We start from the raw sequence: 23,126 nt of genomic DNA, 5'->3' as shown, positions 1-23,126 counted from the left end.
GTAGTGAAAACAGTGATATAAAATAGTGATATAATAGTGTTTATAAAATAGTGCTTCTATAAGTGATTGAACTGGAAATCACCTGATTTAAAAATGCATTAAACAACTTTTATATTTTAAATATGCATCGCTATGCAATTTAAAACCCATATTGTCTATGCAAAAACATATTTGCATGCAAAAAGATATATGCATATTATAAAAAACAGCCTACAACATGTTTATGCATGCGTAAAGTCGAGTGTGAGCAGAAGTGTGTGTCAGGCCAATGGGTGCAGCATCTGAATGCGTGTGATCTGATGGTGAGAGGAGGGGAAAGTAACGCGCTTCTGTGACTGACTGACTGACTGACTGTCGCGTTTATTTTGGACTAATAACTGCTGGAATAAGGGCGGTTATACTTGTATGTGGCCTGGATTGAGTTTCACTGCATCCATGTATAAGTATTCACTCGACCGCTTTCAGGGTCTTTGCCTCTGCGTTTGTTGAACGGTGAGTTTTATCATTTTTCCGCTTTTTTACGGCAACCTTCCGGCAAAACCGTTACTTCAGAGCTGTCAGTGTTATAACTAGTTTGTCTTGTTATTTTGTGTAACAGTGACATTGCACCATAGATACATTACTTGTGTTTCTACTCTAAATATCATACTTGTTAAAGAAACTTCCGCGTTTGCTGTGTGTTTCTACAACATGGACACTTTTAAAGTTTAGTCTTGCAAACTGGTCGATGTATTAAACCAATGATTGATTGCAGTGACACTCGGTTTGCGTTATTTGCTTACTTTTCTGCTTCGTCAACATTTGTTGTCTGAAGGGTTAGCACATTTTGTGCTTCCTGCTTTGGTGACTTCCTTTGCATAAAGTGAACGTTTTCTAGTATCAGATTGTATGTTAGACAGTGTAACCCTGTAACAAGTAGAATATATCTAAAGAAATATGTTTATAAATGAAATACAATTTAATTCTGTACTGAAGACTATAAGTAACATTTTAAGCATATTACACCTGTTCATCTGCTATATGAATGCTGTTAATGGAGTCCACTGGATTTTTTTATTTTTTTTGAGGAAGCTATTTTAGGTGTAATCATTACAGTTATCAGTTTGTAAAATATTGTGGTGGTGGTGGCTTATTTGTGCATGAAATTAAAGGAAAAGTTCACCCAAAAATGAAAATGATCCCATGATTTACTCACCCTCAAGCCAAACACAATCAGAGTTACATTATATAATATCCTGGCTCTTCCCAGCTTTGTAATGGCATTGAATAGTGCCCGAGTTTTTGAAGCTCTAAAAAGCGCGTCCATCATAAAAGTAATCCATGCGACTCCAGTGTGTTAATAAATGCCTTCTGAAGTGTAGCGATGGGTTTTTGTAAGACAAATATCCATATTTGAACTTTATTAACTAAAATATGAATATTAACCTTTTTCAAGTGAAACGGATGAAACATAGCAAAGGCCGCTACTGGGTCAGAGGTCACCCTTCCACTGGATCTTGACTCTCTCATGAACGCGCGTAAAGCCTTAAGTGTGGGTAAATTATGGGATAGTTTTAATTTTTGGATGAACTATTCCTTTAAGCAGTCCTAGTCTTTTTTTGTGAAAAAACTGCTCTTTCTTTTGCCAATTTAGCATTGGTTATGGAACAGCAGGCCAGTGATGATGAACCGCCAGTAGTTCGTAGGGAGGAAACCAAGAGGAGAAGAAGAAAAATGAAAGCATTTACATCTAACTCAGCTATATCGATGGATCATATACCGGTTGAGTTTATACTTCCCACCATCAACAAAAACACCAAGACCTTAGACACGCTGCAACTGGAAGTGACTGGAAATTGGACGGTAGAGCAGGTGAAGGTCCAGCTTTGGCACAGAGCAGTCACCAGTAAGTTATGCCCTGAGTTTTACCAAAAATACTCTCCGGACCACTGCATCCTGCTCTACCAGAAGAAGGGCAACTGGTATGAGATCTACGACAAGCAGCAGGTATTCCAAACCCTTGACTGTATCAGATATTGGAAAGCATTGAGGAAAGAGGTTGGGAAGATTCATCTGGTTGTTAGACCACAACCTATTGAGGATTCGCTTCAGTACCAACGGTTTCTGAACCACCTAATCGGATACGACGTTACCGATGTAAGCAACGTCCATGACGACGAACTGGAGTTCACACGAAGAAAGCTACTGACCCCTCGGAAAATCGAGCTGTCTGATCGAGATCCCAAACTTTACTCGATGGATCCCTGGATGACTATGAAGCCTCTTCCTGAATACTTGCTGAGCAAAATAAGTAACAATCACATTTTGGTGGTGATACACAAGGATACAACAAGCCAGACCATTAAGGTGTCTATAGATGACACGCCGGTCGGGGTTCTTCAGAGCTTCTTCGCCAAGATCACTAAAAAGAGAGCACTTTTAGGCATATCAGAAGACGTCAATGAATCCGATTTTGTCTTGAGGGTTTGTGGACGAGAGGAATACCTATATGGCAACCATGCGATAAAAAATTTCCACTGGATCAGACAGTGTCTTAAAAATGGTGAAGAGATCCATCTGGTTTTAGAGGATCCACCAAACCCAGAACAAGACGTGGTCCAAAAAGAGGACTGGTCTCAAGTCGACGACTGCACTGGAGTCGCCGGGACTCACGAACAACTGACCATCACTGAGAAGGACCACGAGAAGGTGTTCACCATCTCCCTTTGGGACTGCAATCGTAAATTCAGGGTGAAGATCTTGGGGATTGACATACCAGTGCTCCCACGTAATTCAGAGTTGATCGTGTTTGTCGAAGCCAGCATTTTCCACGGACAACAGCTCCTGGCCATAGAAAGGACAAACTCCAAACCCTTCACCGAGGAGGTGCTTTGGAACACCTGGTTGGAGTTCAACATAAAGATCAAGGACTTGCCCAAAGGTGCCCGACTTAGCCTTCAGGTGTCGTGTGGAAAAGCGCAGACTCAAACGTCCAAGGAAAACGACTGCAAAAACAAGAGCCGCTTGCTCTACTATGTCAACCTGTTGCTGGTGGACCACCGTTCCCTGCTCAGACAAGGGGAGTTCATCTTGCACATGTGGAAGATGCCCGAGAAGAATGAAGACCACAGCAGCGTTAACGCAGACAAACTTACGTCCGCTACCAACCCGGACAAGAACAACTCCATGGCTGTCGCTATTCTCCTGGACAAGTACTGCTACCCTGTGGCTCTTCCCAAAAGCAAGGACTATCCAGACACGGAAATGGAGGGCGAGAGAGGACAAAGAGAGATGCCCAACCATCTGCGCAAACAGTTCGAGCAGATTATTGCTACCGACCCCTTGCATCCACTCACCTCTGAAGATAAAGAATTGCTCTGGCACTTCCGGCAGGAGTGCATGAGGGATCCCAAAGCATATCCAAAGTTTCTTTCCTCCGTTAAGTGGGGGAAACAAGAGGCTGTGGGGATTACACACTGTCTCCTGGAGAGGAGCACCGTATGGGACAGAAGCTCGCTTGATGTGGGTTTGGCTTTACAGTTACTGGACTGCCATTTCTCTGATGAAAACGTGCGCTCTTTGGCCGTCCGGAAGTTGGAGACTCTTGGGGATGATGATGTCCTTCGGTACCTCCTGCAGCTTGTTCAGGTGAGCCTCGGTTGGGCCATGGTTGGTTTTGCATATCATAACTCAACATGAACAAAGGAACTTCAGCTAGCTATTAAAATCAGCAAGGGAATATTTACATAAAATGAATCACCCAACTGTATGATTGATAACAGTATAATGTGAAGTGTGCAACTTGGTTATTTGTTTTTTGTTTTGTAGGCTGTGAAATTTGAGCCGTACCATGACAGCGCACTTGCCAGGTTCCTCCTCAAACGTGCACTTAGAGTAAGTCAGAACTTCATCCGACTGCAGTTTTTACGTAAAAATGTTTTCAGTTTAACATGCCAACTCTTTCGATTCCTTCACAGAGCAAGCGCATCGGCCATTTCTTGTTCTGGTTCCTGCGTAGTGAAATTGCTCAATCCATGCACTATCAGCAGAGGTATGCCGTAATTCTGGAAGCTTATCTCCGTGGTTGTGGTGAAGCCATGCTGCAGGACTTCAGGAAGCAGGTGGAGATCACAGAGGCCTTGCAAAAAGTCACTCGTGAGATTAAGCAAATGTCTGCTGAAAAGTATGACGTTTCACCACAAGGTGATGACTACAGCCAGTATTTGTCTCTAGTGTATTGCAATAGGCCAACTCAGTTCATTTTATATCTAATGTGGTGGGAACACTGTAGTTGTTACTCAGCTGCGCCAGAAACTGGAAGGTCTGCAGATATCAGGGTTGCCGGACAGCTTTAAAGTACCTTACGACCCGGGACTACGGGCAGGGGCACTTGTGGTACGTAAAACTATACAGTCATCTTCCATTTTAGTGTCTACTGACATACAGTGCTTCTAGTTTTAAAGGAATATCTCAGGTTCAATACAAGTTCGACAGCATTTGCAGCTAAATATTGATCACCACAATGAATAATTTTGACTTCGTCCCTTGTTTTCTTTGAAAAACATCACAAATTGACATTTCAGTCAGGCACTTACAGTGGAAATGAATGAGACTGATTTTTGGAGGATTTAAAAGCAGAAATGTGAAGCAAAAAAACATAAATTCTCTGTTAAATCTTGTATTAGTAGAGCTGTTTAAATCATTTTGACAGTTGTTTTAGGGTTTATTACATTGCATTGTCATGGCAATAAAATTGCATATAACCTTACAGTGCTTTTTTTTAACTCTAAAATCATGTTAACATGCACATTGTTTATGCTTTGTGGGTATACTTTTGAATATTTAAAACGTTTACTATAATCAGCCCCATTGACTTCCATTGTAAGTGTCTTGCTGCAAAAAAAAGGAGTAACTTGTAAGGAGTAACTTTAACTTGTAATGAACATAATATCCTGTAAAAGCATCAATAAATAAACTAAGACCCAGTTTCTAAATTAATAGCCTTTAGATCATGCACCCATTAAACAATGCATTATTTTAATTGTAGATTGAACAATGCAAAGTGATGGCATCCAAGAAGAAACCCTTATGGCTTCAGTTCAAGCGAGCCGACCCAACCACCTTGTCGAGTGACACAATTGGAGTCATCTTTAAAGACGGAGATGACCTTCGCCAGGACATGCTGATATTACAGGTAGACATGATCATTTAAATGCATGCTAGAAGTCATCATCACCCACATTACCAATGCTGTCTTGCAAATATAGCCTTTTTTTTTTTTTTTTTTTTTCAGATTTTACTAATAATGGAGTCTATCTGGGAGCTGGAATCCTTGGATCTTTCCTTGTTACCATACGGCTGCATTTCCACTGGAAATAAAATTGGTAATGTTTGATGTGTTTTTAAAGTTTTTTTCCAAACACTTTCCAAACAACATAACATTCTTGAACAATGTAAGGACTTCTCCTCTTCTAGGAATGATTGAAATAGTGAAGGATGCCACTACTATTGCTAACATTCAGCAAAGCACTGTTGGGAACACCGGAGCTTTTAAAGACGAAATCCTCAGCCAATGGCTCAGTGAAAAGTGTGTCAGTGAGGACAAGGTATGTTCTTATTTCCACTTGAACTGTTTTATTTGCTAAAGAGGAAGGAAACGCATCACTTCCTGGAGTCTTGGTTTGAGGGCGTCTGCCTTTGTGTAGACCAGACATTGCACCTACACACATCCAGTGTGCTATTTTTAAACAAGCTCTCTTGACTCATTTACCAACACCTGCGAGTTTGGTCAAGTTCAGTGAGGTTAGATCATACGTCACACCTTTGCCTCACTTGTTTGCATGTTTGTATTTGCTTGATGCAAATGTGAAAAAGGTCAGGCATTGGTGATATGTCATGTTTGTGCATTTTTTTTCCATCCCCACACCACCTCTTTAGCACCAGCAAGCTGTTGAACGCTTTGTGTTCTCCTGTGGAGGGTATTGTGTGGCAACTTATGTCCTGGGCATTGGTGATCGTCACAATGACAACATAATGATCACAGAGACAGGTAATTATTGTTATTACAGTAACCTCTCGGCTAGAATACTGCCGTTTAAAGGACTATTCCAGGTTCAAGTTTAGGTCGATCAACAGCATTTGTGGCATAATGTTGATTACAACTAAAAACACAGGTTTTAACAGGGGAATTACTGCAAGTGCCACGTTTTAAAACCTCCAAAAATTGGCCCCCATTCGCTTGCATTCTAAGTGCCTCACCTTAAAGGGACAGTTCACCCAAAAATGTCTTGTTTTTAGACCCTTTTTTCTTTTAAAAAGCAGATATCAAGGTTAAAGGGATAGTTCACCTAAACATTTAAATTCTGTCATCATTTACTCACCCTCAAGTTGTTCCAAACCTGTAAGAATTTATGTGTTCAGATGAACACAAAGGAAGATATAACAGTTGTTGGGCACCATTGACTTTCATAGTATGGGGAAAGAAAATACTATGGAAGTCAATGGTAACTGTTTGCTTACCCATATTCTTCAAAAAAATCTTCTTTTGTGTTCAACAGAAGAAAGAAACTCATACAGGTTTGGAACAACTTGAGTAAATGATGACATAATTTACATTTTTGGGTGAAATATCCCTTTAACCTTAATATCTGCTTGAAAACAAGTCTAAATTATTAATATTTTTTTTGTGCCTGAATATTCCTTCGGTCAATAATCACTTCAAGGAACAATAACAAAATGTATGTTTTCCACCAGGAAACCTCTTTCACATTGATTTCGGACACATACTTGGAAACTACAAGAGTTTCTTGGGGATAAGCAAGGAGCGAGTTCCCTTTGTGCTAACTCCCGATTTCCTCTACTTGATGGGCACAACAGGAAAAAAGAGCAGCACTCATTTTCTCCAATTTCAGGTAGCTCTTAATATTTCACCCTTAATATTTCATGAACCAAATGATTCGTTACAATGTATTTCGATGGTCCACTTTAGACACTCTACTAACTACAAGTAACTTTGCAACTACATGTCAACTAACTCTCATTAGAGTATTAGTAGACTGTTAGGTTAGGGTTCGGGTTAGTAGAATAAGTTGACATGAAGTTGGAACATTACTTATAGTCAGTAGAATATCTTTTTAAGAGCAGCACAATAAATTAGTGAATGTAACAATATATCATGACACAATATATCACAATATAAAAATGCAACTATGTATTGTGGATAGTGACAATATATATTGTGTATAGTTCACGCAAAAAAAACAAGTTTTCAGAGTTTTAGTGTCAAACTGCTATATATAATGTTGAATATAATGAATAATAATGCAATGGGGGAATATTTGTGTGTCCTGATAATGCCAAATGTCTGATGTTACCAGTAAAAAGTGCTACATTATTTTAAATATATCTAGTCAGTGACAGAGTACAAGCATATTCATCTATAATAATTCTGTATTCTCAGCTTCAGAATCATGAATATTGTTATTCTGGTGTCTCTATTGTCCTGTGCTTTGGGTTTTCAGCACCAAGTCCGAGCCTATTCATTTACTAGGGGTGTAACAATATATCGTATCACAATATATCGCAATACAAAAATGCAACAATATGTATCATGAATAGTGACAATATGTATCGTGAATAGTTCACCCAAAATAAAAATTACTATGTGAGAAAAAATTTAAGTTTTCAGAGTTTTAGTGTCAGTACTACATTAAAATATTATATATAATGTTGAATATAATGTATAATAATGCAATAGGGGAATATCTGTGTAAAAAAGTGCCCTACATTATTTTAAATGTATCTAGTCAGTGACAGAGAAACATATTCGTCTAAAATAACTCTCTATTTTCAGCTTCAGAATCATGAATATTGTTATTCTGGTGTCTCTATTGTCCTGTGCTTTGGGTTTCAGCACCAAGTCCAAGAATATTAATTTATACACATAATGTAATATCAAATTTATCAGTTTAATAAACAGTACATTTTTTGTTAACCTTTTATCATATGTCTTGGAGTATCGCAATAATATCGTATCGTGAGTTCAGTATTGTGATATGTATCGAATCGTGACATGAGAGTATCGTTACACCCCTAAAATAAAGTATTAGTGGATATTAAGCAGACTAATACTAATACTCTAATGAGAGTTACTTGATAAGTAGTTGCAGGGTTGCTGTGACTAAACATAAACTTCCTCATAAACGCAGAACGTTTGCCTGAGGGCCTACCTGGCTCTGAGACACCACACCAACCTGCTGATCATCCTGTTCTCCATGATGCTGATGACCGGCATGCCTCAGCTGACCAGCAAGGAGGACATCGAGTACATACGGGAAGCGCTGACGGTCGGACGCTCGGAGGACGAGGCCAAACAACACTTCTTGGACCAAATCGAGATCTGTCGAGACAAGGGTTGGACGGTGCAGTTCAACTGGTTCCTACACTTGGTGCTAGGCATTAAACAAGGTGTAGAGAAGCGTTCAGCTTGAAGACATGCAGCACAGCCACTTCATGAAGTAAATCAGTGTCTTCGTTTTTAAAAAAGTGAGGATATTTTTAAGTGTTTAGTTACTACTTTTAGATTTTTTAGCTTTTTATAAACCTAAATTATATTCTTATTTAATGCATGCATGTCATGCATTGCTTTGTTCTTAATGCAGTCTTGATATTATCTTGCACTGCAACACAATACATTTTTTGTTTGATTTAGAGATTGTGTAAAGCCCATAATAAAGCTGTAAATAGGAGAAGCGCTGGTATTCTGTTAATCTTGCATCTGCATAAATTTCGAGGTGGAGCACCAAGTCTTTTTTTCCTCTTTTTTTTCTGATCGATACAAAAATGGTTTTGGATTTTATACTGACATCATGCAATTTGTTTTACTAATGTCATGATTGAAATGCCTTATTCGCATTTATTTGTCACCCTTTATTAATTTATTATGACTGTTGTCTGGTCATGTGATGTAGAGCAAAACTGCTTTTTCTGGAAAAAAAATATATTAAAAATAATAAAAATTGATGATATTGATGATAATCATTATTACTAACTGTATTCTTTAGTTTAATATCTAACCCGCAAGATCACTTCTTTAATGTATGGACTACCTACATGTCAACATGATTTTTTTTTTTTTTTACATAATTTAACTTTATATTAAAATGCTTTGTAAATAAACAGTGTCAAATGTCTTCTTTAATCTGAAAGCATGAAATATCCAGATGACTTTATGCAGTGGAGCACAAAATTTTGACTATCTATCTATCTATCTATCTATCTATCTATCTATACAATTAAAGTCAGTGGGGTCCAAAGTTTTTAGATTCCCATGGACTTTTGATATCTGTACAACAACAGGTGAAATTATTATCAAAAACTTTTTTGTGTGTGTGTGTGTTCCAAAGAACAAAGAAAGTCATAGAGGTTGGGAATGAGTAAATAATGGTCATATTTTGTGTGAACTATCCCTTACACCATCATGGTGTTTCCAGTGAGATGTTGCCAAACATCTCTCAACATGGACAACTGTTGGCAGAGGTGAGTTAAGCCTTACTTTCATGTTGTAATTCAAGTTTTTCCTCCATTCATTGCTAAGAGGAAGAATTTCCTTTCCGCCTGTATTGATTTACCTGCAACCAGAGAGAGCTAACGTTAGATGTTTATCAGCTCTAGAGGACTGTACAGTTTGGGAAAACCGCCTTTATTTATTGCACTGCCAACATTCATGCGGAAAATGTGAAGTGCTTAGAACTGACCATTGATAATACTATAAATTCATACATTAACGCGTGAATCATCCTCATGTTGTTGACCTAGCTTTCCCGTTTGTCCGTTGATAGTAGGATCACGTGACGGTCCTTGAACTCATGAAGAGAAACATTTACAACGACGAAAAGCCGCTGATCAAGTTTGACAAAAACACATTTTCACACAGAATGATTCAGTGAATCTCAAAAAATATTTTCTCTATGTGTTAAACTGTAATTTTAGGTTATGTAATGCTTGCTATGAACCCAGTTTACAGACCTTATTCAGAGCAGCGCCATATCATTATGAAAACGAGGCTGTGAGAGGGATAAATAAAAAATATAAAATAAAAACCTGTATAAAGCCCCTAGATCACTTATACTTTTCCACAGCTTATGTTGTCTGTTGTTTATTGTCTATTGAAATTTATCTTAATGAAATGTTTGCAGTGTTTTCTCTGAAAGAAAATTGTATTAACAAAGTTCTCTTATGAACAAACATTCCTCGAGTTACGTTAATAGAACGTTTGTTGAAAGTTATAATGATCTCAAAACATTAGCATAAAAAAATGTCTAGGTTATACAATGTTCATGGAAGTTTTTTTGTGAAACGTTTAAGAAAATGCCAGATGAACGTACGAATAAGTAGAGAACGTTCTAGAGTATCAATCCCAAAAAATTTTACAAAATGGAATGTTCTCTGATCTCGTATTGTTCGCATATCCAAGATAAACCATGAAGTTAAGCATTCGGAAATGTCCATAGCTTATTGGGAATGTTAGAAAAATGTTCTCAGAATATTTTTGTTAGCTGGGATGTCTTATTGCAATGTTTTTGTAATGTTGAAAATTCCTTATTGGCTTCTAGTGTTCCTGTTGATGCAATTTTTTGGGGTTTTGTCGGTTCTACAAATAAGGAAACTCAGGACTTCCTCTGTTGGTTTGTTTCTTCATGTCTTTACACTTTGATTGCAAAAAAGGCAAGTCATGGTGTGCCACTTCCCCTATATACAATAAGTAGGCCTACAGTCTAAATATCATTATTAGTTTGGAAATAGTGTAGTTATTTTCAACATTTTGTTCATTTGACCAAATAATAGTGTTGTGTATAAGAGCAGTCTTCCTTTATGTGTGTGACACTTCACCCCAAAACTGAATTCAAAATAACAAACTTTAGTTTGTTACACTGAAAAAAAATATTCGTTTTATTCTAAAAATAAAACTTTTAACTTTTATGAACTTTTAGTTCAACTTAATGGATTTGTTTAAATGTAGGTAAAATCAATTGGATGCAACCACTTACGATAAAAAAAAAAAAGATTAAATTCAACTAATAATTTTTTTCAGTGTAGTTTTTATTTTATTTTTTATGAATTAAAATGCAGTGTTTAGAATATCCACCACAGACAGGTCTAAGGATCAAGGCAATAGAGCTTTTATTCTTTTATTCATTTTAATGTCAACGTCCATTACAAAAAGCAATAAAGTGCATAAATCTTATGGACAGTGACAAACAGCATTAAAAAAATAAAAATATACATAAAAGATGATGGCACAAAGAGAAAGACTTATAAATCACAAAGCATAATTTGGATTAGCTTTGCAGTGATTGGTCTGCAAACAAATACTTTTGTAGACTAAGTCAGTAAAATCATTTAAGTAATTACTGAATGTTTTACCAGTCTTGATTGAGGTCGACATTATAGTGCATTAAAATATCTGATATTGATTTGTCATCTATTTATACACTCCCAAACAAATCCAATCTGTTCCCTAAGCGTTATCTTTACCAACACATCTTCTAATCTGCTGGGATTTTAAGAGTTGCACACCGAACAGTGCAAAAGGTGGAAAACCAGCTGTCTTTTTCAGGTGCCATCAGGTACGCCCTCATGGTCGCCGTTGGCAAGGTCTCCATCATCTGGCGTCTGGCATTCCAGCATCTCCCCGATCACGGCTTTGCGTATCACTCTCAGCCAGCGCAGCTTTATTTCCTCCGTGTCGGCAGTGAAGCAGTGGACAGATTTGGACTGGCACAGACGGAAGCTGGAGGGAGGATGATCCACGTCCTCAACCTGGTAACCCAGGAGCGGGATGGTACACTGGGCTTTGACATCCTGGGGGGAAAAATCCCAAAGAAACTGGACTGAGTCACAGTCGATATTAACATTTAAATCTAGAAAAGATAAGTTACTAAAGCTTGGGGATTGTTATGGCGTTCTGAGTGGTTGCTAAGGCGGTTTTAAGGGTTTCTGGTAATAGCAACTTGACAAGTGGTTGCTAAGGTGTATAGAGAGGTTGCTTGGGCGTTGTTAAGTGGTTGCCAAGGTTCCAGATGGTAGCTAAAACATTGCTAAGTGGTTGCTAATGTGTTCTGAGTTGTTGCTATGCAGTTGCTGATGCTTTCAGAGTAGTTGCTAGGGTTTCACATGGTAGCTAGGATGTTGCTAAGTGGTTGCTAGGTTGTCACTAGGTGTTCAGAGCAGTCTCTGGGGTTTCAGAAGGTAACTAGGACGTTGCTAAGGTGTTCTGAGTGGTTTTCAAGGCTTTAGATGGTTGCTAAAGCCTTCAGATCAGTTGCTAGGGTTTCAGATGGTAGCTAGAATGTTGCAGAGTGGTTGCTAAGGAGTTTTGAGCTGTTTCTAGTGGTTGCTAAGATGTTGATAATGCTTTCAGAGTAATTGTTAATGTTTCAGATGGCAGCTAGGATGTTGCTAAGTGGTTGCTAAGGTGTTCCAAGTTGTTACTAGGTTTCTAATGGTTGCTAGGATGTTGTTAAGCAGTTGCTAATGCCTTCAAAGTAGTTGCTACGGTTTCAGATGGTAGCTAGGATGTAGCTAAGAGGTTGCTTAGGTGTTTTGAGTGGTTGCTAGGGTGTTGCTTAGATGCTCAGAGTAGTTCCTGGGTGTAATTTATTGATATCATACATGACACTGGGGTTTCAGATGGTAGCAAGGACGTTGCTAAGTGGTTGCTAAGGTGTTCCAAGTTATTACTAGGTTTCTAATGGTTGCTAGGATGTTGCTAATGCCTTCAAAGTAGTTGCTACGGTTTCAGATGGTAGCTAGGATGTAGCTAAGTGGTTGCTTAGGTGTTTTGAGTGGTTGCTAGGGTGTTGCTTAGATGCTCAGAGTAGTTCCTGGGTGTAATGTATTGATATCATACATGACACTGGGGTTTCAGATGGCAGCAAGGACGTTGCTAAGTGGTTGCTAAGGTGTTCAAAGCAGTTCATCAAGAGTTGCTATGTTCTGAGTTGTTACTAGGGTGTTGCTAAGCAGATCCTAATGTGTTCAGAGTGGCTGCTAGGGCATTGCTTTGTCAAGCCAACATAACAGAAAGATAATCTGATAATAGATAAAGATAATAAGAAGAAATCAGCATATTCAATGATATCTTTAGCCCATTATTGTGAGTGTCTCTCACCTGTGGAGCGCCATACAGGTAAAGCACCAGTGCTTCGTGCTGTGGAATCACACACCAGTACCTCTGACACAGTTTAGTCTTGTCACTGTACTGCAGGAAGCCACACAGAACACTGTTTCCTGAGACCTGAGCTGCTTCAATCTGGTAAAGGTCAGGAGGAGAAAAATCAAAAACGGTTCACGCAGACAGAAAGAAAAACAAAAAACATCAATAACAAGTACCTCAAGAATTCCTCTTTTCTTCCCGGCAACCGGTTCCTCGGTGTCCACTCTGCCAGTCAGAGTGAAGTAACAGTCTTTACAGACCTTATTTAATCTGTTACTGTCGTACCTCAGTGGCGCCTTGTAGTCCGAACATTTATGGCACACAACCTGAAACACACCTTAAAACATAAGCTCATCTTTTAAAGTACAAAAGAAAGCTTGCTTCACTTCAAAACCTTCTAAAAAACAATATTATAACCATGTAAAGTCTGAAAAAATGAAAAAGTCAAGTCTATTTTTATTTATTTATCTATTTAATCATATTTAATAGAAAAATATTTGATCATATAGTATGATATAGTATTTGACTGCTTTGTCGGATAAAAATGGCGGATTATGATTGGTCAGATCGCCTGTCAATCAAACTCCCTGTGAAGGGTCAATTTCTGAGCCTGCGCCATCAAGAGTTTCATGACAGAACTTTGTATGCATGCAGACTCACGTATCCACATGCCCTGCAGTGGTGTCTCCTGCGGGTCAGAGCGTTGAAGGGCTCCTTGCATTTCATGCACATGGTCACTTCATTGTCCCGAATCCAGCGCGGGGCTCTCTTCCCCAACTCCTCTTTCTGAAAAACACATGAGCCCAGATAGAGAAAGTGTTTTCAATAAAGAACAGTTCATGGATTCGCTCTCTTGAACTCTTTAGCACGCTGTTTTGCACATTTCTACTTACAGACACCTCATCCGCCACTTCTTTAGAGGCTGACTTGAAAGTTTCATTCTTCTGTTGAAAGATTTCAATGGTCTCCTGGAACGCCTGGAATGTAAACAACCCATATATAAAATGCTTTCCTTTGGAAGCTTGTTTCCGCCACGGAATATAAATATTAAAAAAAAAAATTTCTCGCAATTGCGAAATATAAACTGTCATTTCTCACGACATTTTTTTAAATTCCGAGTTTATATCTCGCAATTGCAAAAAAAAAAAGTCAGAATTGTGAGATTAACTCAGAATTGCAAGATAAAAACGGTCAATTCTGAAAAAAAAATAGAATTGCGAGTAAAAAGTCACATAACTCTTTTTCTCAAAATTCTGAGTTTATATCTCACGAATCAGACATTTTCCCCCTCGCAATTCCTCCTTTATTCCTCATAATTGCAAAAAAAGTCAGAATTGTTCGATAAAATATTACAATTTACTTTTTCTTTCTATTCCATGGCCGAAACAAGCTTTAATACTTTCCTGATCCTTACATTCATATAACTCAGATTTACTTTAGCCCTGAGCAACTGAACGACACTGATACCTTAATCCAGTCCTCTTTGTCTTGCTCTGAGCTGTGAACAACGAAAAGCTACAGTCATTATGAGATTAAAACAGACGCTCTTCTTTATACACACGTCAGATGAGTGGATTGTGTTGTCACCTGGCCTGCAGCTCCAGCGTTCGCTCTTTACCCGACACCTGGAACGTGTGAGGATAGTCGTCATTGGAGGTCTCACGCACCTTCATGCCCGCGACGCCGACCCGCTTGCGCACGGTGAACCGCTGACCCACAAGACTGAACTTGGGCACGCAGTACAACAACATGTTGTTAAACTGTAAAGAGAAGGATGCTGTGATTAAAATACATCATGTAATATACATAATATAAACATAATCAGGTAACACTTTATTTTACAGTGTCCTTGTTACATGTTACATGCACTTACCATAGTAATAACAGTAAATTATACAACTAACCCTTAACCAAAACATAATCCAACATGTTGTTAATTATTATTACTCAGAACTTAAATATATTAATTACACTGTAACAATGACACCTTAAAGTAAAGTGTAATTAATATATTTAAGTTCTGAGTAATAATAATTAACAACATGTACTTAATATAGGGTTAGGATTTGGTTGAGGTTTAGATGCATGTAATTATGCATAATTTACTGTTATTATTATGGTAAGTGCATGTAACATATGTAACAAGGACACTGTAAAATAAAGTGTTACCTATAAATGTTTGTACTGTGTAACAAGTCAAAAACACTGAGTAAGAAAATAATTTTTTGCGGTGCGTTTGCATGCACGACCGTGTTTGATTGATCTCACCAGGTAGAGGTATCTCTCCATGGACGAGGTGTTTCTGGCGGCCAGCTTTAGGATCTGTCCTTCTTTAATGAGCTCGTTGGACGGGTTAACGATGTCCTCCTCACATCCCAACATCTCATAGATCTCCATGAGCTTCTTCAGGTTCTCCTGGAAAACACGCAGAGAAAAGACTTGAAAGCTTAGTTGGTGTTTTAACTCCATGCAAGCTACTTTCATGGTGAGTAACAAGTTGAAATTCTATAAAAGAGCAATTTACAAACATACACAAGGTTTTAGTAAGTTTAATTAGTTAACTTTGGTTAATTAATGAATTAACATTAACAATGAGCAATATATTTGTTACAGTATTTCATAATCTTTGTTAATGCTAGTTAATAAAAATATAACTTTTCATCCGATCCGTTACATAATATACACACAGATCCAACTTATGATTTTAGCTATGTATTAGTAAATATTGAAATTAACATCAGGATTAATAAATGCTATGTATTGCTCATTGTTGGTTCATGTTAACTAATGTAATTAACTCATGTTAATAAATAGAACCTTGTTGTAAAGTGTTACAAAGGTTTTTAAAGTTAAAAACTCTAAAATGGATTAATATTTGATGCTGCTAAAAATGTCTCTTGAAAGTGCTAGACAACTATTTGTCTAAATAAAAAAATAAAAATAATAAATGCATTACTTTTTTATATTTTTTATATTTTTTTATATATATTTTCATATATACATGTGAAACTCGAAAAATTAGAATATTGTGCAAAAGTTCATTTATTTCAGTAATTCAACTTAAAAGGTGAAACTAATATACAGTATTATATAGACTCATTACATGCAAAGTGAGATATTTCAAGCCTTTATTTACTATAATTTTGATGATTATGAAAACCCCAAATTCAAAATCTCTGAAATTTTGAAAATGTTCGTAAGCTGTAAGCCATAATCATCAAAATTATAACAAATAAAGGCTTGAAATATCTCACTTGAGTCTATATAATATATTAGTTTCACCTTTTAAGTTGAATTACTGAAATAAATGAACTTTTGCACGATATTCTAATTTTTCAAGTTTCACCTGTATATATTATTATATATTATATATATACAGTATATATTATTATATTTAATAATATATATATATATATATATATATATATATATATATATAACATTTATATAGTGGCTTGAATATACAAAAAATAGAGTCGTATTTATGAGTACAATTGCATATAAACATCATGAATCACAGTCAGGAAGACGGCCATCTTGTTCTGACTAACGCATGTAACTGGCTGGTTAAGTGAAAGTGTGTCTCACCATCTTGCGGATGGCCGTGTTGGAGTGTGCGGCAGCCATTGAGATGATGTTCAGAGATTCTGGAAAACGGGAAGGAGAAGTGATATCTGAGCTGACTCATTCAGTAATGGAACTGAAAGTCACTGGGAGCTAAACAACACTTTCACTTTATCCTGTATGTTCACGTTCAGTTGCTCATGCTTAGCTCTGAAGGACACACACACACACACATGCTGTGCTTGAAACACATAAACATGTCTCACTCTCGGCCTGGCTGCGGTCCGTGTCGTCCTCCGGGAGCTTCTTCAGATAGTCTTTGAGCAGCATCTCGTAGCGAGGGACCCGCTGCACCGGCTCCAGCATGTGATGCTGCAGAGTCAGATTCCCACACACGTCCTGACTCTGAAACACACACATCAAACCCATTTATTCATTTTGGAAGGTCATGCCACTTTGTGAAGTCATGGTAATGAATGTTCCTGAATGTAACACTTGTGTGCTGCATACTGTATATTGCCTACCTTTTAATACTAGTATGTGTGCATTATAAACATTTCAACAACAGTTCAATCAATCCAATAAAAAAATTAGTCGAAATATAATTTATTAAATTCTATTAAAGATACAATTGCAGTGTTGCTTCAAGAAATTGGTGTTGAAGAATATATATATATTTTTTTTAATTTGATATATATTTAGATATTTAATCAGACCAAATTATTTCATATATTAAATCTTTAACTGAAAAATCAGACCTAATTATTTATATATATATATATATATATATATATATATATATATATATATATATATTTTAGACATTTATCTGGAAAATCAGACCAAGTTATTTTATATTATTTTTATACATATTTTACATATTTAACTGGTAAATCAAACCAAATTATAATTGTTTTATATATTTATAGCTATTTAACTGGAAAACCAGAACCAATTCATTTAAATTATTTGATTTTATATATATTTTAGCTATTTAACTGGAAAATCAGACCCAATTTTATATATATATATATATATATATATATATATATATATATATATATATATATATATATATACATACACACACATATATATATATGTGTGTGTGTGTGTGTGTGTGTGTGTGTGTATGTATGTATACACACACACACACACACACACACACATACACATACACATTTACATATATAACTCAGGTAAAAGCACCTGTATTTCCTGAATGATGGCGCTAAACTGTGCCGATCGCTCCATCCAGTGTTTGAGCAGATCCATGGCGCTGTCGAAGTTGATCACGTACTCGGCGTACATCCTCAGAAAGGGCGCGAGCTGAGCCAAGATGTCCCCGATGCGGGGTGTGGATTCCCTGTGGGAGGACGAGACGTGAGCAGGAGTCTGAGAAGATCTGAGAAGAACATGATGAAGAAGAAGACGAGGCTCACCACTGGCTCATCCGCGTCTCCAGCTCAGGCAGGAGGAACTCGCTGTGGAAGGTGTGAATGGATCCCACATTCGAGAAGATGCTCTTCACCACCTCGATAGGAAACGCCCCCTTCCCAGCCTCCTCTGTGAGCTTAGCACAGAACACCTGCAGAAACAGTGCGCACGTCACTCTTAAAGGGCTAGTTCACCCAAAAATGAAAAGTACCCCATGATTTACTCGCCCTCAAGCCATCCTAGGTGTACATGACTTTATTCTTTCAGATGAATACAATCTGAGTTATATAAAAAAATGGCGTAGTTATTTTAGTCTGATTAGTTATTTCCTGTTCTGTGGCATGTTTTGTAGTCCTTTGTAGTTTTTCTTGTTAATTAGTCATTGAGTTAATTTGTCCCAGCTGTGTCTCATTTCCCTGTGTATTTAAGCCCTGTGTGTTCCTTGTCTGTCGTTGTCGTGTTATGTTTGGTTGTTCTGTTCCCGAGTCTGTATTTGTCTAGTTTTGAGTTTGTTTAAATAAAAGCTGCTGCAAGTAGATCCTGCATCCTTCCCTGCTTCAACCTGCATGTGTGACAAGCTAGTTATTTTAGTTGATAAAGTTATAAATATGGATATTTTTCTTACACAAACGCATCACTTCGCTTCAGAAGGCCTTTATTAACCCCCCAGAGCAGTGTGGAGTAGTCATGTTACATTTGACACTGAAGCTTCAAAGCGCGTATCGAGTATGCAGCGCAATTTCTCATGAAGCGTATTGTTTTCAGAGAAACACGTGATTAACCTGTTCTCTCCAGTCCGTGAATGCTTTGCGTGTCGGAGTGTTTGAACCCAGACCACTCTACAGGTTTTTGGAAATTCGAGTCCATTTACAAAAAATTTTTTATATATAAATAAGCCTATAGCCTATGTTACATGATCATATATTCTGACACATAAACAGCATAGAAACCATAAAATAATTAGACCAACATTTACTTGCATCAATCAATGGTTGGTATTTTTATAATTAGTATTAATATAATTGTTACATTTAATTTATTGCCACACTTTAATATGTGAATTATATTATCAGAAAACTGAACATTTAGCGTTGTCAGGCTTTTATTTGTGCTTACTGGATAAAACAACGGCGCTTCGCACTCAGCTGCTCATACACATGGCTGCTATTTGACCTGCCACAAGATGGCGCTGTTTTCGACACTCTTGATGCTTCGAATCTTTTCCCGAAACATTCAGGGGAAAGCCTCAGTGTTTCATGAGACTTCATTTGCCCATCCCTAGTGTGGAGCACTTTTATCATGGATAGATGCACTTTGATGGACTTATACGGCCATTCACTGCCATTATAAAGCCTGGAAGAGCCAGGACATTTTTTAATATAACTCCGATTGTATTCGTCAGAAAGAAGAAAGTCATATACACCTAGGATGGCTTGAGGCTGAGTAAATCATGGGGTACTTTTAATTTTTGGGTGAACTATCCCTAAAGATGATTTCAATGATCAGTTCTTGAAAGAACCTTTAATTTCTTAGTCTGAAGAGCATTTTACAAATCTTTCTCCACTATAAAGATTCTTTTGTGGAATGCAAAGGTTCCATGGAGGTTCACGGAACCATCGATGCCGATAAAGAACCCTGAGTGATTTTAAAGAGTTTAAAGGGATTTTTCACCGCTGGAAAGATGAATGTGTATTTAAACTGAGTCATTTATGTAGTAGAAATGTGAAATTATTTTAGAAGTTGGTGCCATAGGCGCCGGTTTATGTTTTCCTCAGTGGGTGCTCATGGGCGCACGGCCTTTACATTTTTTTTTTTTTTTAAGTAGTCAAAAAATGTTTGCATTTCAGAACCTTAGGAAATGGACAGCGGCCGACACGAACACACACACCTATTTACTTGATAATAAAGCCGTAAAGTAGGCTATCTTTCAACTCATTTCTCACAAATACAGACAGGATTGGAGATGAAAAGTTTAACTGACACGTAACCGCGATCAGCTTCGTGGGAAATTAAGAATCAATGTCACACAAGTCCACACAGTAAAAATTAGATTTGTGACTCACCATTGCGGTTAAGTTTTCATCCGAGAAACACTGTGATTGGTGGATAGGATATGGAGCAGGCGACTGACAGCGACATAACCAATCACAGAGTGACAGACGCTTCACATAGCACCAACCGCACTGTTTAATTTTAAATGAATATAGTCTAGTGGCAGTCTGGCACACGTGGGTGCTCGGTATTTTCCGTGGGTGCTCGAGCCCCGGAGCACCCACGGTATCGACGCCTATGGTTGGTGCCTTCTATACCGAGAAAAGCCAGAAAATGTATTTTTGGCTCATGTGGATGAAAGACTACAACTCCCAGAATGCACTTGCTTCGCTGCCCTACGAGGACACTCCCAAGCCACGCCTCCCGGTTACAGAGGGCAGTGTGGGGAGAAATGATACAACTAGGCTACTAGTCGACTCGAAACTGATAAGACAGCGTTTTATGGTGAGATCCCCCTATGGGCGGGTTGAACACATGCGGGACGAGCTCCTCCTACTGGCTGGAGTCTCTCGCCTCTGGACAGAAAAGCCTCTGATGAGCTAAATTATGATTTTTGCGTCATCTGAGGTTTTTTTCCAGACACACAATACAGAAATCTCTCGTCTCAGGGGGACATGAGGGAGGGAAGCACGGCCACTCGAAAATACTACCGGGTTTCTACTGATACAAAGCTTAATGCTAATCGCTGAAGGATCCCTTTAAAGTGAGTGAAGAACATGGACTGACCTGGTCCAGCAAATGCAGACGGGTCACGTACGCCCTCTCCGTCTGCAGGAGCTCATTGGCGATCTTGTAGAGTTTGAGCTCTTTGATCTGCTCCTGTCGAAAACATTTCCTCTCTGTTATTAAATATGAAAGTATGACATGTCACTGTGGTATCTTGGGTAATGTCTGATGTTGGAAAGCCACTGAAACTACACTCTCTGTGTGGAAAAACACAGTGTCTGTGGTTGGGTTGATGGGCCACTTCTGATAACACAAAAATATCTGATTGGTCACACATTCGTGACTGTTTTGCAGCTTTAATTTGACATTTGGAGGACTGTAATGACAAAACAAAAAAAAGTTTTCACGCAGTTTTTCGAAGAAAATTACATGTGAAACTTGATGTCCTGATGCTAGGGTGCTGTAATTGTCTGTCAGGGTGTTGTTTTGTGGTCCCTAAGATTTTTCTTGGGTGTTTTCAGTTAAAAGAGTCTATAGAGAGTTATCTATATACATTTTACTTTGCATTTACATTCGTTCATTTAGCAGACGCTTTTATCCAAAGCCTTTACAAAAAAAAGTTTAAATAATTTTTAATAGCTTTAAGTTATAATTAAAAAATGTAATAATTTACAATAATTTTACAATTACTCATTTAAATAATTTACTCATTTAAAAAAAAAAATAATTTGTTAATTTTTAGAACTTTTTAAGGCTTTTATCCAAAGCCTTTAATTTATTTTTTATTTTTTATATATATAATTTACATAGCTTTAGGTAATAATTAAAAACCTAAATAATGTATAATCATTTAAAAAATGAATCATTTAAAAAATGTTTTTACTCATTTAAAAATAATAATAATTTGATAATTCTGAATTAAAGTATTTAAATCAAAATTACAATACTGTATTAAAATAAATGTAAAAAAAAAATTGAAAAAAATTGGAAAAAAATAAATAATTGAAAAATGAATCATTTAAATAATTTACTTAAAATAAAATGTATGTAAATACATAATTATTTACAATTTAAAAAAATATTAAAAAAATAATGTTAATAAATAAAACAAATAATTAATAATTTTATTTTAATCACTTTATCAATGTTAAAATTAATTATTTAAATATTGTATTTTAAAAAAAATGCAAATGCAATTCATTTTATTTAAACTAATAACAACAAAAATTATAATTATTATTATTGTTGTCATTATTCACCCATTTCATCATCTAACAGGTGAAAATTGTTGACCATTCATGTCCGTACCACAGTCTGATAATGAGTGTTTGGCATTGACTCATACGAGAACTAGTAACAGTGAAGCTAGTCTTTCACATCCTAAAACGCAGCATAACAACTCACTTGTTTCTCTTCATCTTTCTCCATGTTCTGCATCTCTTCATTTAGGATGTTCTCCTGCCATCGAGTCTCGTCCTCGTGTTCCTGTACAACGCTCTCACTCCTGCTGGTTTCTGAGGGTGGCAGGAGATGCTCTGGCTCTCCAAGCACACCTTCACCTTTGACCTCTTCGGACCACCAGCCTGACCAGACGTGCCAGCCGGGCTCCTGCGAGGACACCTGAGAGAAGACCTCCGAGTCCGAGCGTTCGGGGTTCACAGGAGCTTCAATGCGTGGAGAACAGTCTGATGGAGATTTGCTGACGCTGGAAGAGAGTATTAGATCAAAAATACTGTGTGTGTGTGTCACTGCAACAGGAAGTGAAAGTCTGAAAGGCGGAGACAGAAACGAGGGGGTGATTTTCTCTCCACTGTCCTATTTATGAAGTATGAACGCATGCATGAAACCATTACAAATCAACAGGTGGAATTCATGTTTCTCATCTTCTTAAACACTGCTTAAGTTCTCCGAAATACAAGGGGGTTGAACTCTCACCCCTCACTGTGAAGTGAATTAGGTTTGGTATTTGTCTGGGAAACAAAGAGTTTGATTTTGTTATTGATTTCTTGTCTTTCATTCATAAGTGCAGATGATTTAAATCTAAACTTTAATCAGTGGATGAATGAGGTTAAACTCATTAATCTCAAATCTTAAAATGTGTTAAAAACCAGAAAGCCCTTAAATTGGTTTCTCTTTTGGATGCGTATAAATACATTTATAAAAGCCCCTTTTGATTTAATTTAATTTTGTATTTTATTTTATTTAATTATTA

The 23,126-nt window shown here is 37.3% G+C and overlaps 2 protein-coding genes across 7 annotated transcripts in view; one reads left to right on the top strand and one right to left on the bottom strand.

Moving 5' to 3' along the window:
• The first annotated feature begins 340 nt into the window (after nucleotides 1-340).
• Nucleotides 341-9,156, top strand: pik3cg (phosphatidylinositol-4,5-bisphosphate 3-kinase, catalytic subunit gamma). The gene is made up of 11 exons (XM_084111838.1): nucleotides 341-492; nucleotides 1,634-3,627; nucleotides 3,808-3,873; nucleotides 3,957-4,182; nucleotides 4,271-4,374; nucleotides 5,027-5,173; nucleotides 5,273-5,363; nucleotides 5,455-5,585; nucleotides 5,917-6,028; nucleotides 6,733-6,890; nucleotides 8,187-9,156. The coding sequence occupies exons 2-11, from the start codon at nucleotides 1,642-1,644 to the stop codon at nucleotides 8,466-8,468; spliced, it is 3,303 nt and encodes a 1,100-aa protein (XP_083967964.1). The 5' UTR covers nucleotides 341-492; nucleotides 1,634-1,641; the 3' UTR covers nucleotides 8,469-9,156.
• A 1,981-nt stretch (nucleotides 9,157-11,137) lies between these two features.
• The window catches only part of fgd4b (FYVE, RhoGEF and PH domain containing 4b), a 17,610-nt gene continuing 5,621 nt past the window's right edge, over nucleotides 11,138-23,126 (bottom strand). For 4 of the 6 annotated variants that reach the window (XM_084111252.1, XM_084111251.1, XM_084111248.1 and 1 more), the window contains exons 4-17: nucleotides 22,319-22,619; nucleotides 20,975-21,067; nucleotides 18,202-18,347; nucleotides 17,969-18,125; nucleotides 17,026-17,164; nucleotides 16,784-16,842; nucleotides 15,464-15,610; nucleotides 14,783-14,955; nucleotides 14,663-14,693; nucleotides 14,089-14,172; nucleotides 13,856-13,981; nucleotides 13,372-13,521; nucleotides 13,151-13,291; nucleotides 11,138-11,841 (exon numbers count right to left, since the gene is read on the bottom strand). In XM_084111252.1, coding sequence (XP_083967378.1) covers nucleotides 11,593-11,841; nucleotides 13,151-13,291; nucleotides 13,372-13,521; nucleotides 13,856-13,981; nucleotides 14,089-14,172; nucleotides 14,663-14,693; nucleotides 14,783-14,955; nucleotides 15,464-15,610; nucleotides 16,784-16,842; nucleotides 17,026-17,164; nucleotides 17,969-18,125; nucleotides 18,202-18,347; nucleotides 20,975-21,067; nucleotides 22,319-22,619 — 1,996 coding nt within the window. In that variant the 3' untranslated portion in view covers nucleotides 11,138-11,592. The remainder of the gene's footprint in view (nucleotides 11,842-13,150; nucleotides 13,292-13,371; nucleotides 13,522-13,855; nucleotides 13,982-14,088; nucleotides 14,173-14,662; nucleotides 14,694-14,782; nucleotides 14,956-15,463; nucleotides 15,611-16,783; nucleotides 16,843-17,025; nucleotides 17,165-17,968; nucleotides 18,126-18,201; nucleotides 18,348-20,974; nucleotides 21,068-22,318; nucleotides 22,620-23,126) is intronic. The other 2 variants (XM_084111253.1, XM_084111249.1) reach the window with 1 other exon arrangement.

The sequence above is a fragment of the Abramis brama genome, assembly GCF_963993115.1.
Source record: "Abramis brama genome assembly, chromosome: 4".
Lineage (NCBI taxonomy): Eukaryota > Metazoa > Chordata > Actinopteri > Cypriniformes > Leuciscidae > Abramis > Abramis brama.
The sequence above is the reverse complement of the archived record's forward strand: the minus strand, read 5'-3'. Positions and strand labels throughout refer to the sequence as shown.

Coding starts and splice junctions, on each gene's coding strand:
- pik3cg (XM_084111838.1), top strand. CDS start 1,642: ATGGAACAGCAGGCCAGTGATGATGAACCGCCAGTAGTTCGTAGGGAG. Junction 3,628..3,807: donor ACCTCCTGCAGCTTGTTCAG/GTGAGCCTCGGT, acceptor TTTGTTTTGTAG/GCTGTGAAATTTGAGCCGTA. Junction 5,364..5,454: donor TTCCACTGGAAATAAAATTG/GTAATGTTTGAT, acceptor CTCCTCTTCTAG/GAATGATTGAAATAGTGAAG.